The sequence below is a fragment of the Aptenodytes forsteri genome, unplaced genomic scaffold (genome assembly GCF_000699145.1).
Source record: "Aptenodytes forsteri isolate BGI_AS27 unplaced genomic scaffold, ASM69914v1 Scaffold102, whole genome shotgun sequence".
NCBI lineage: Eukaryota > Metazoa > Chordata > Aves > Sphenisciformes > Spheniscidae > Aptenodytes > Aptenodytes forsteri.
This window is the reverse complement of record NW_008795771.1, coordinates 913,959-926,356: the sequence shown is the minus strand read 5'-3', so window position 1 is coordinate 926,356 and position 12,398 is coordinate 913,959. Positions and strand designations below refer to the sequence as shown.

At 37.4% G+C, this 12,398-nt stretch overlaps 1 protein-coding gene across 1 annotated transcript in view; it reads left to right on the top strand.

The window, feature by feature from the left end:
* The window catches only part of NFXL1 (nuclear transcription factor, X-box binding like 1), a 50,666-nt gene that overhangs the window by 34,345 nt on the left and 3,923 nt on the right, over nucleotides 1-12,398 (top strand). The window contains exons 19-21 of the mRNA XM_009283597.2: nucleotides 2,184-2,288; nucleotides 3,582-3,665; nucleotides 7,057-7,110. Of these exons, the coding sequence (XP_009281872.1) occupies nucleotides 2,184-2,288; nucleotides 3,582-3,665; nucleotides 7,057-7,110 (243 nt within the window). The remainder of the gene's footprint in view (nucleotides 1-2,183; nucleotides 2,289-3,581; nucleotides 3,666-7,056; nucleotides 7,111-12,398) is intronic.

The window sequence follows — 12,398 nt, the reverse complement described above, 5'->3', positions numbered from 1 at the left end:
AAAACCCAAAATAACAACAACAAAACTAAATGAAAAGTTGGAGCGAGAGATGTTAACAATAAGAAAATTTTCCCAAGGACTGGACTGATGCTTGACCTTGCATTGTTTTCAGTAACGACCTTGGCACCAAAAAACATTGGAATTTTCTGATGGAAACTTGTGGAGTGTTGTCAGTACATGACAATTCAGGAAATGCATCTGCAGAACACGTGTATTTGGGGCATGTTATTAGATACAGAAAGAACAGTAAGACCATGCATGTCAAGGCTAATAATAAGCGCCCAGGAAACAGCAGAAATTCTTACTGTCACAGCATGATTAGCTGGAGAGAAATGCAAATGAGAGCTGAAGATGTATTGGGGAAGATATTCTATTAAGAATAAGGTGCAATTAAGGTATTGTACAAAGTCCTTCCTGCTGAGATGTCATTTGGAATATTACATGCAGTTCTGGCTACTGTATTCAAGAAACACTGATTTAAGCTGGTTGAAATTCAATGAAGGGAATACTATGGGAATAAAGAGCCTTTTATGAAAGGACAGTAGAGAAATATCTCAATATGAGGATAAGAACTAAGGGGTTTAGACTGGCTAGAATAAATGTAGGAAATTCAAAAAAAGCTTTTGCATCTTGTAGTGAGCTCCTGGAACAGCCTCCTTAGCGAAACAGTAGAAAGAGGGCAGAATGGGGGACTGTTTTCATGGTAAGGCTTCATCCAGTCCTAGAGGGATTGTAGGAGCTGCCTGCCTTTAGGAGGACTGGACTTTAGGACTGAACATGATGACTTAGAGGTTCCTTCTAGTCCTGTGTGGAATGTGCTGAAACAGTGACTAAAAAAACCGAGCCTAAACCACAAAGTATCTATCAGTGTAATAATAGTTTGTGACTGGCGTGGACATGAAAGTATGTATGTCTGTTCCATAATTTTTAATTGGAAAATTTTGCATTCTGTTAAGGTATGTGTTTCATGACACTAGCTCAGAGGTTGAGCCAGTTCCAATGGACTTCTCAGAATCCACATTTACTAATCAAGAAGTGTATACAGCTGGGTTTTATAATTATCTTATGTAGTATTCTCATTCTTGTGGATGAAGTGATGTATCATGTATACATTTTCATTTTTTAATAAATGTGGAAAAAATTTATCTTAAAGTTGTATGTCTTACAGCAGTTTCCAAGTTGTGTTAATCCCTTGACAGTGAAGAGGTGTTCTTTAATAAAGAACACTATCCAATGCCATTTTAAATGGTTTGGGGATTTAAAGCTACCTCTATAAATAAATCGCTGGATATCTTATGTGAGATTCCACCTTCAGTTATTAACAGTACTGGGTTATGTAATTGAAAATGAAAAATCATTATTGTGAAGATTTCTTATGGGTACGTGTATGAGCAAGGTATATTTTCAGTCAAGTTCTTAACAGAAAGTGAAAAAAATTGTTTGCTTTCTTGTCATTTTTATCTAATATAATGCTGGGAGCGCTGCTACATTCCTAACAGCATATTTAAATTAGTATCTCAGTTCTTAACATAGTAAGTGAATGATAGTATTTTCATTATAAATGTTAAAAATTGCACTGGCAGTAAAAAAGATCTCTATTTCACAGATGTCAGAAATGGGTTAATCTGCCAAATACCCAAATTTAGGATTTTGTGAAATTATTTTGTACATGATAAGAATATCGGTGACCTGTATTTGACTTTTGCATAGTTCAGAAGATTCTTGCATGCAAAATTTTCTTTTGTGGTATTTTTGCTTCTGATTCTCCCCTCTTTCTTTTGTTGACTCTGATCTACAAGTTGCTACAGTACACTTAATTTCAGTTTTCAGTTTCTTTTTACCTTATCTATTCACATTCCCCCAAAATACAGATAGCTAGGGTAGTCGTTGTATAAATTACTGTGGAGATGACTATTCTTGAAACATTTGAAAGGAGAAATTTGTTTTTAATCAAGCTGTGCCAGTAAAAAATAAATCGTTCTACAGGAACTGAAATACGGTAAATAACAAGCAAACGTTTGCAAAAAAAACCCCAAACTATTTCACAAGTGGAAAAACTGATAAGCTGAATAAGTTTTCTGTTAAGCTGCTACGTCTGAAATAAAACCAGTTCATAGATTCTTTGTAATTTTACAATTGTTTATTGGTGTGGGTGTTTTGTTTGTGTTTTTTGTTCTTTATAGTTGCCCTGTGGTCACCGGTGTAAAGAGATTTGCCATTCAAGTAGCTGTCCTCTGAACTGCAGCCAGAAGGTTAAACTCCGATGTCTCTGTAAGAGACTGAAAAAGGTAAATTTCTAAGTTACAATTTTGAGAACGATGTATTTTCTTTGTATGTTCCTAGGCTTGTATGGATGGATTGTTTCTGGTGCAGATTAGAATAGGTCCAGTTACTCTAGTAGAGCTATAACAATTCACATCAGCTGAAGATCTGGGCTGCAATATCAAAAGATTCACTGGAGAATATAAAATCCTGTTAGTTCTAAAATATGTTAGCTGCCTGACTTACAATAGCTTTATCTTCAAGCACACTTGAATTTTTGTAGCTCCACTGGAGAATAGTCAGATGATCTAGCGTGATTTGGCAAGAAAAAAAAAAAAACAACTTTTCTGACGATATTGGGAAAGTTTATAATTACATAAGTTGGAACAAGCACAGATGTTGTGAATCCCTAACTAATGTAATTGGTTACGGTTCTCTGCAAACCTAAAAGCAAGTACAGACATCAGCATCCTTAGCTTCTAACAAAGATAAGGGACAAAGTAATGTAACAAGTTTAGTATAGCTATATAGTTTATGAGGGGGAGAACAGAAATTGATGTGAAGTCTTGGCAAATAATAATGACTTAATGAAAAAAAATCATTATCTGGCTTAATTAGAAGATGCTTAAATTATTTTCCTGGACCCAGTTAGTTTCTGAGGCTTCCCAACAGGCTGCAGTTCCCCAGAGTTCTCAGCTTCTCCAAGAAATGTCTTGTGCAACCAAAGTCTTGCAGGTAGGGTGTTCAGCAGGAGAAAGGATGACACGTACAGAACAAGTGCTTCACATTTTTCCTTCAATATTAGGGGGAGAGGAGGAAGCGTGAGTGAGAATTCCGCCCCCCCCCATGACCAGACCTTGCCCTGTAATCTCAGCCAGTTAAGAGAATGTATATGAAATTACTGCCTGAGTGAAAATTCCCCCACACCCCATGACCAGACCTTGCCCTGTAATCTCAGCCAGTTAAGAGAATGTATATGAAATTACTGAGACTCTGAATGCTAGCTCTTTCTGCCAGACTTCAGAAGGTTATCTTACTTTGTCTTAGGCAAACAAGTGAGAAGAGAGGAGAAATTCAACTGGACTATTTGATTTGTTCTTGCTTTCAGCTTAGCTTATCAGAAAGAAGGAAGAGAGAAAAGGACAATTTAATACAGAATTACAGGTCCAAATAATGTTTAATCATTAGCTTTATTTTCTGTGTAACCAATGTTTTACTAAATAAGAATGTTTTATAATTATTTTCATCAAGAAATGGACATTATAACTAAAATTTTATATAGGGAAATGATTATAAAAGACTCAAATTATACTTAACAGGAAATACAGTGCAGCAAGATACAAGGTCAAGTTTCACTGGAATGTGATGCATTATGCAAGGAAATGAAACGGAAAGCATCTGAGGTAATGTATCCGTTGTAGCTATAATTTCTTCTCAGTGCTTCAAGAAAAGTAGGAAAAAATGAACACAGAATTATTTTTCAAGGCAATACCAGCAAAAAATACAACATAAATACAACATAAATAGATGTACTGTTTAATAGCAGCTACTTTTTCAGACTTGCATTTGGCTTAGTGGGGAGAACTGAAGTGTTTGAAGACAGTGTTAATTAACTCAGTGAAATACTACGTTAACATTCTGTTATTTTCCTTTTTTTAAATTTGTTAGAACTGGTTCTTTCCTCTTCCGCTGAGAACAAGTGATGATCAGTGGTGATAAAATTGTCATTGCTGATGATTAGTGCTGTAGGATTAGGGCCAGGCTACTTCACAGGGCATTGTTACACCTGCTCTTTCCTGTGAAAGTTTTGCAGCCGTTGAATGCTCAACTTGTCCAACATGAAGAGTATAATCCTGTCACCCTGTACCAGAAGAATGGAGAGTTTTCAGCAATTGCAGTATACTTTTTAGCCTTCTGTAAATGTGACTTCTCCCTAGTTCCGCTGTTTTACGAAGTAAAGAAATTGCAGCATGCTGTCACCCAGAGAGGCAGAATATCAACCTTGCTCTTATAAGCCTTTTATAAAAACATAAACAAAAAGAATTGGTGCATAACTTGCTTGGTTTTTATCAGGTAAGTGTTAGATGTAATAAATGTACAACCCAAAGACTCAGTGGGTAAAGCTGACTTTTGTCAGCTTCTGCTCAGACTTTCAGGATTGATTGGCAAATTCTAACAAGTACCACACAGACCAAATCCTGCAAGTTTGCAAGCAGGTCAAATGCTAAGACTCTTGGGATATGCCTTTAGAAAATCCCAACCATAACAAACAGTTCCAGTAGGAGTGTGAAGATAAGTTCATAGGACATGGAGTGCACTAAAGCAAGGTGAATTCATAAGAGACTGCATGAGCTTGGACACAGCAGCATGTCTCAGTGTGGTGCAGTGCAGTGTCGGCTGCTGTGTTACTTCAGCAGATACTAGTTCCTATTTCTCACCCCTGACACTGTAAGCCACAGGGAGGAATCATCTAAGGCAATGAGCAAATGACTACGAGTTTCTACTATAAGCAATGCCAGAGACAGACTGCGTGGCATAACCTAGCTACGTGTACCTTCCTCACAGAAGAACATGGATTTATTTGTTTTGGGTTTTTTAATATGAAGTTATAAAGGTCTATTTAAATTCTTACTAGGCACCTTTTTGTAGCCTGTGTTGACTTGTAAATGACATACTAGAATCATCTCCTATTATATACACTGACAAAAGTAGTTTATTATGTCAATGACTGTTCATTGTGTCTAGACTGGGAAAAGTCTTTTAAAAACTGCAGACATGTACAAAGATAATTCAGTTTGCACAGTTGCAAAACAACCATCAATTTCCAAAAACAGTGTGTTAACTCTTAATAAAACTCTTCATATATAGCAGCTAGTGAGTATGCACTTCTGAGGAATTGAATGTGTCTTTTACTGTACATTTTATTAAAGAAATAGTTCTAAAATGTTTTTCCATACTGTGATTATAACGGTTAAGCTTCCCTCTACCTACATCTATTATACCTATGTATCTTATACAAATATGACCACACCAGTGTAAAAAGAAGCTCTTCTGTTGCTTTTTTCCCCACGTTTGTGGGTCACTTTTTCTTTTGGAGCTGAAGTTCTGCCATTAGATGGCAGTGAAATACCAGGAGGCTATTTGTGCAGTTTTTTTCACACCAGACTACGATTTCAGATGTGCGTGGCTGAAAAGGTCTTTTATACACTTTTCTAAAGGGAGTCTCTGCCATTGTGTCTAGATTAATGAAATTCTCAATAATGCTTTTATTTGATGCACGGTTTAGCAATTTAAAAAATTGTCTGAAGACCTGCAAATAGGACTGTTCTATTGACCCTGTCCTCAGTGCACACTGAGCTACATGGGCCGGTATGCTTTCTCCTCAGTGGTGAAGAGCTCTTGAATTGCAAATTGTTTGCAACAAATTCCACTTGCGCAGGTCATATTTAGTAAATTATTGTCACTGTTAGTATGCAAATCATCCAGTTATTAGGATCAAGACTGTTTTTCATTTCAAGTTATTAATCAGATTTTTATATCTAACTTTTCTAAAGGTAGTGATTCAGTGGCCGCAATGCTAAAGGTCCAAGAAATGTATACAAGAAGGCAGACACATACACTTCCCCAGGGTACTCTTCCTCTTACTACTATTACTGTAGTGATCTCTGGCTATGGGGACTTTTAGAGATCGAGCTGGTGTCTTTCTGTTTAATGGTCTTTGCTGGATTTATCTCCTGTTAGCATGCCTAACTGTTTTTCAGTCGACATAAACTTTTGGCATCTATAAACATCCTGTAGCACTGAATTTCTAGATTTAGCCAAATACTACATGGGAGTAGAATGCTTCCCTCTGTTACAAACCAGCCTCATGGTAATTTCATTTTATGCCTTTGCTTTTGTATTATGAAAAATATTCAGCATCTTCACACTCTTCAGGATTTTGTGCCCTGTTAGTCACATGATGAATCCTAGTTATGCATCTCTTTAGATGGAAGCCACTCCATCCTGTTGTCTTTTGTATATGTTCAGGCTTTACGTTCTTTTGTTATTGCAGGACCAAAACTGAATGCAGGAGCCAAGATTCAAGTGCATCATGTGTTTACATATTGATGTTTCTTCTGTACCATTCTTAATAATTTCTAGGATTTAATTTGCTTTCTTGAACATTACAAAACACTTCTATAAAATTATCAGTTGTAACTCCCATGACTTCTTTCCATATGACTTTCTGATAGTGGAGCATTTTTAATTACATTTGGTTTGCATTACACCAAGAGCTTTAAAGCAGTTTGGTTATGCATTATCCAATATATGTCGTATTTGGTACAAATACAGAGGTTTCCTTTTGCTCTAATAGTCAGGGAATAGTTAAAGTACTTGGAATGAAGTATATGTGTGTCAATTATATAGGAATTATCTGTATGTGTAAAGTGTACTCAATTGAGGATAAAGTTGCTGAAAACTTAGAATAACTGTCTTCAGGGATTTTCCTGGTTGTTGGTGAACAAACTATTCTTTTAGGTTTTATGTTTGTTGGTTGAGCTTGTCAAGTTGAAGTCAGACATTCAATTTATTACCTTGTAGCATCCATTATATGTTCTATGTTTTCCAAACGTGAGATGGTGCAGCTTTTTCCAAGAATATTTTGTAATCTGAGTAAGTTAAGAGCTCACTTCATGAAGGTTTTGCTCACTTTTGCTGAGAACCATTTTATAGGAGTAACTATGACTCTATAAGAAAATGGGTTTAGCTGCTGTTTACAATAGTTGCTTATCACTTTGTATGTCTGGACAGATAAAAGAGGCAGAAGCCAAAGCTGCTATTGAAGAAGAGAAACGAAGACAACAGGTATCAACCTTTCTCCCCCCCCCCTTCCTCCCCCACCTTGTTCTTGTTAGTAAATAATTTAATTTACATGCAACTAAAGATGTATAGTTTGTAATGTGATATGCACGGTCATTCCTGTCAGCTGTTACCTTACTCTAAGATGTGTGCTGTGAATGACTTACAATGGTTAAGAGCCCACATGTTTTCCCAAACAATTTTCATAATTTTATGCAAAATGATAACTAATCAGTTTAATCTTGCATTACTATAACTGTGTATAGTATAGTTTATTTTTAAAATACTAAGTACTCTTGATTCTAATCGAACATTTTATAATGCATAAACCCCACAGCATTGCTGAATAGCCTCCATAGAGATTTAAATACTGGGTGAAGCTTCTCTCCTCCCTCCCATCGTGAAAGAATGAGGAAGCCTAAATGAGTCTTTGTCGTTCAAGGTCTCTGAGGGGGGAAAAAATGTGTATTTACTATAATTGCTGTTGTTGGTGAGTGTATGGTGTCAGCATTGTAATCCAAGAAGCTTCTGTGCCAGCTGCCTGGAGTCACTAATACTAATCGTATTTCAGGCCATAACTGTAAGCTTGGTTGGTGGTGATGGCTAGGTCAGGTTTGTCATCTGGAGGCTACAGCCTTAATGCACTCCTTCCAACTAGTTCATGCATGTGTGCCTGTGCCTGAGCATTTGGCACCAAATCATATTCTAAGTCCAATGCGTGCTTTCTGACCCTCCTTTTACTCAGTTATCACAATGGTTATGTATTAGGTTTATACTTGTGTTTTCACCTGCACGTCACACTCCGTTTTTATCGCAGGGCACTGGCTCACTCCCTGCTTGAAAGGGGGCGCAGGAGGCTTACTCGCAGACCGATCCTCTTGTACCATTCTCCCGATCTCATTAGGATAGACAGTTTCTCTGTGGGTCACAAGTTCTGTTATGCATACTTTGATTAATTGCCTAGAGACTTTATTAAAGCGTTATATCTACCAACCACCTTAATGCACTCCTTCCAACTAGTTCATGCATGTGTGCCTGTGCCTGAGCATTTGGCACCAAATCATATTCTAAGTCCAATGCGTGCTTTCTGACCCTCCTTTTACTCAGTTATCACAATGGTTATGTATTAGGTTTATACTTGTGTTTTCACCTGCACGTCACACTCCGTTTTTATCGCAGGGCACTGGCTCACTCCCTGCTTGAAAGGGGGCGCAGGAGGCTTACTCGCAGACCGATCCTCTTGTACCATTCTCCCGATCTCATTAGGATAGACAGTTTCTCTGTGGGTCACAAGTTCTGTTATGCATACTTTGATTAATTGCCTAGAGACTTTATTAAAGCGTTATATCTACCAACCAATGCTCTAGCAAGGCCTGCTTTTGTTTTTTCAAAGGGGAGTGTGTCTACTCATTGTGCAGGAAAAGCATGCAGTTATGTACCTGTTGTCCAGGGGACCAGGCACTGTTTTGTGATCATCTTGTAATGTTTATTGTTACATTCATGCCTCAGTGGTCTACAATATTGATCACATATTCCCTCATACAATTCATAGACAGTTCATCTAATTCTTTTTGTTCTCTAAATTGACCTTGGAAATGTTAGTTCTGGGACATAGGTCAGGAAGCGTAGCTTGCATACAGATGTCTGAAACATTTTGTTAGGCAGAGGTGATCTATAACTGATGGTTCTGCAAGCTGAGTACTGAAGTGTACTAATGGACATTTACACATGTAAAGAACATGTTTACCATTCTAGAGCTAGAAATTCAAAGTTGCTGCTGTTTGTATTGTACCGATTGTTTTTTTTCATGCATTCCAGATGGCATCCCAGTTACTAATGATTTCTGCCTCAAAATCACTTAACTTACAGTCCCTCTAGTAAAGTCTCAGTGATGAGGCTCCTCTGAAACTGTAGCAGATTCACTCCACCAGCATAGTGTGCAACATTATTTTTGTCTTGATTCTTCAGCAATGATTGTTTCTCTCTCCAGTCACACCACCGTTGCTTTCTACTTGTACATTCGCTGAAGTCTCACAGTTACAGTCCAGCAGTACCCTTGTATGCAGAAGCAGTTGCATATATTGCACGTGTTTTGTGATGGATGCAGCTTCAGGGATAGAAGACTTCACCTACACATAATCAAGCCCATTAAAAGGTTAATTAAGAGTGGCCAGTTATAGAGCACAATAGCAAACAGTAGGATGACAGTAAAAAAATGGGACAAATAAAAGAGAAAAATAGGACAACAGTAACTAATAAGTACGCTCTAGAATTGCATACAAGTACTAACCTCAGCTACTGCAGCCTTTTGTCTAAAATTGATTCCCTTCCAATTTGATCTCATAATCTGCCATCTGGCAATGCAAACTGGAGGACATCGCTATCATAGGATGTTGGGTCACATTAAGAGTATATATTTATTGAGTATACTCCCTTCTGACAAAAGTTTGCACCTTGCACCACCTTCCTGATCTCATTACCACACTTTTATATAGACAGTTCATCTGTTACTCACAGCTTCTTGAGACCTGTTTTGATTAATACTTCATTAAATCCTTTATATACAAACTAGTTAGTGCTCTGGTAAGTCTGCACATTTATATTTTGGTATTTGCTATATTTGGTAGCAGCTTCTGCTAATATCATTTACAGATGAAATCACTTGTTTCTTAGTGGAAGGGAGATCACTTGGTTAGGCTTCTTGTCATGGCCCTAGCAGCTGAACTTTCCCTCTGCTTCTAATTCGGAGGCACTGTGTGAGGCCAGGGTTTTCACAATTGCTAGAGGTGGAAAAAAGATCAGTGCTTTGATTATTTAACAGTTCAGACCAAGCGCGCTCTCTGTCCCACTCTAGCGTAAAAGATTTGGTTAAATTTTCAAGCTAACTGGTAATAGTCAAGACTTTCAATACTGAAAGTCGAGGTCTCAAACCTGAATTCTAATTTAATGAGTTCTATGGAAGATTTTGTTTCCTTTTTTTTTTTTTTAGAAAGAAAAATGTTTTAACAGCTCCTTAGAAATTGCAGAAGTCAAACACCGCAATCCCATGTCTGTCTGTCCGTCCTCCCCCCCCCCCCCCGCCCCTAAAAGACAAGACCTGCAACTTCAGGATATGTGCTTTTTGTATGTATAGTCACTGTTGTTTGCTTTCATTTTGCTACAATTTCCCATAGGGCTGCTACTCCTCTATATTCTTCCTGCACTGGAAGAACAACACATGAAGGAGCAAAATCCAGTACCTGAGCAACGCTAAACTAGACATTATCTGGCATCAAATTGTTTTGAGTCTACAGTTTAAATAAATGCATTTCATTTTACTTTTAATATGTCTGTACACAAAGAAGTTAGGTTCTTACTCTAAATAAAAAGCTTGAGCTTGTTTAGCTTGAAAGATTAAGGTAGTTTGAAGACTGGGCACAACCACTACTTTCTTGTTCAGAGATCATTGAGGTGACACTTTGGGAACAATGACAGTTCTATAAAATCCGTAGGTAGCTTTTCAAGGATAGTGATGGCTTCTTTCTCGTATTCTGTGCCCACGAACCTTTTTTCATTCTGTGTTTTGTTTTTTATGATGTATTTATTTTTAGCTGGGTTTTTGTAAAGATCACTAGGAAAGCAATTCAGTACCTGTTATATAATTGTTTGAGCCCTATATTTTAATTCAGATTACTGCAATTCATGAAGCACTGTGCTTTTAAAACTTACAGATCACAAGTATATAGAAGGCCCAAATTTTATTTAGTGTTTGTGTAAAATGAAATGCTGCCATATTATCTATAAAACCTTAAGAACTCTGCACTTGCCTCCAGATTTTGGATTTTGAAAAACTGTTTCATTAAAATAATTTGCTTTTCTAAAGGAGGATTAGCTAGTTGAAAGTAATCTTGTTTCAAATAGCAGGCTGTGGAACTTTGTCTGAACTTTTCTCCCATATCGTCAGAGAAGTGCCAACAGTTTCTGCCTTTATTATGTACAAAGGAATAGACATCAAAATGGGTCCCTTTCTCCTGCTAACAGTGGTATCTGGCACAAGAAGGGAAGTAAGATCTGCTTTGTGAAACTCTGACAAATACTTGCTGTCAGTAGAGGAAGACCAGACATCAGGCAATCTTGAGTTCCAAAGGAAAATTATATTTACTGGACTACTTCTCTGCCCATTTCCCAAAACAGCCTTATTCTTGTTTCTTTAATGCACCTACCTTATTGTCTTAGTCCCTCTCTTCCTGTCAGCACTGCAGTAGTAGTCATGTAGATTTATTTCCTCTCATGCCCAGGGTTTGTCTCTGCTCACTGTCCACATTTCCTCTGCTTCAGCTCAATCTTGTGCCTTTTGCCCAGCCAGTCCCGGCTTGCTGCGCTCTGCTGCTCCCATCTCTCTTCTCTCTTTCAGTTCATCTAGTCTCTCTGCTCCCTAGCTCCTTGTCCCATGCTTTCTCTAGCAGCTGACAACTCTACCCAAAAATCAGATAATCGTCGAACCTTTTCTGGTTTTAGTCTGTCTTGACTCTCCTTTAGAGCATCTTTTCTGATTTTCCTAGCAATTAGATGGCTCCTCATTGGAGTCTCATCCCAGTCTTACACTCTTTGTGCCAGGCTGCCTAATTCCAGTTTTATTTCAGCTTTGTACCCTAAAATGAGTTTTGTCTGTATTCTCTTGATACCCTTTTAAAAGGATGTGGAGGGGGATGAGGAACAGGGATCAGAGGATCCTACTGTTAATTCTAGGCATCACCCTGAAACTGCTATTCTGGGTGGAAGCTTGGCATTCTTCTTTTTTTTTTATCCAGTTGCTTTTGAGTGGAAGCTTGGCATTCTTCTTTTTTTTTTTTTCCAGTTGCTTTTGCTTCATTTTTGGGCCTAAGGGCATGAGCTTTCTTTTGAAGGATGCTGTGCACCTACTACAGTCATATATGAGTGACTAAGTGTTAAGTTGTAACAATTAACATGGAATCTTTTTGGGCATGTCTAAGATTATAGCTAATAATCTAAAATTTAGCTGAGCATGCAAAATATAAAGAATTGGGGGAAGATGAGAGATTTTTATTTATTTATATTTTTATTAATTTATTTTAGCAGAGAGCGCATCCTTACGGCGGGGGGGGAGGTCTTTGAAGATTTCAGCCTATGCTCTTATATACGTTATTTTAATAGCTTAAATACTTATGAGTGCTTTTCTTTAATAGGAAAAATAATATATTTTTTACATATTTCATGGACATAACAATCTCATTTTGGCGTAACATATTCAGCCTGAGTTAAAAATCTAATAAAAATCTAATGTCAGTTGGTTG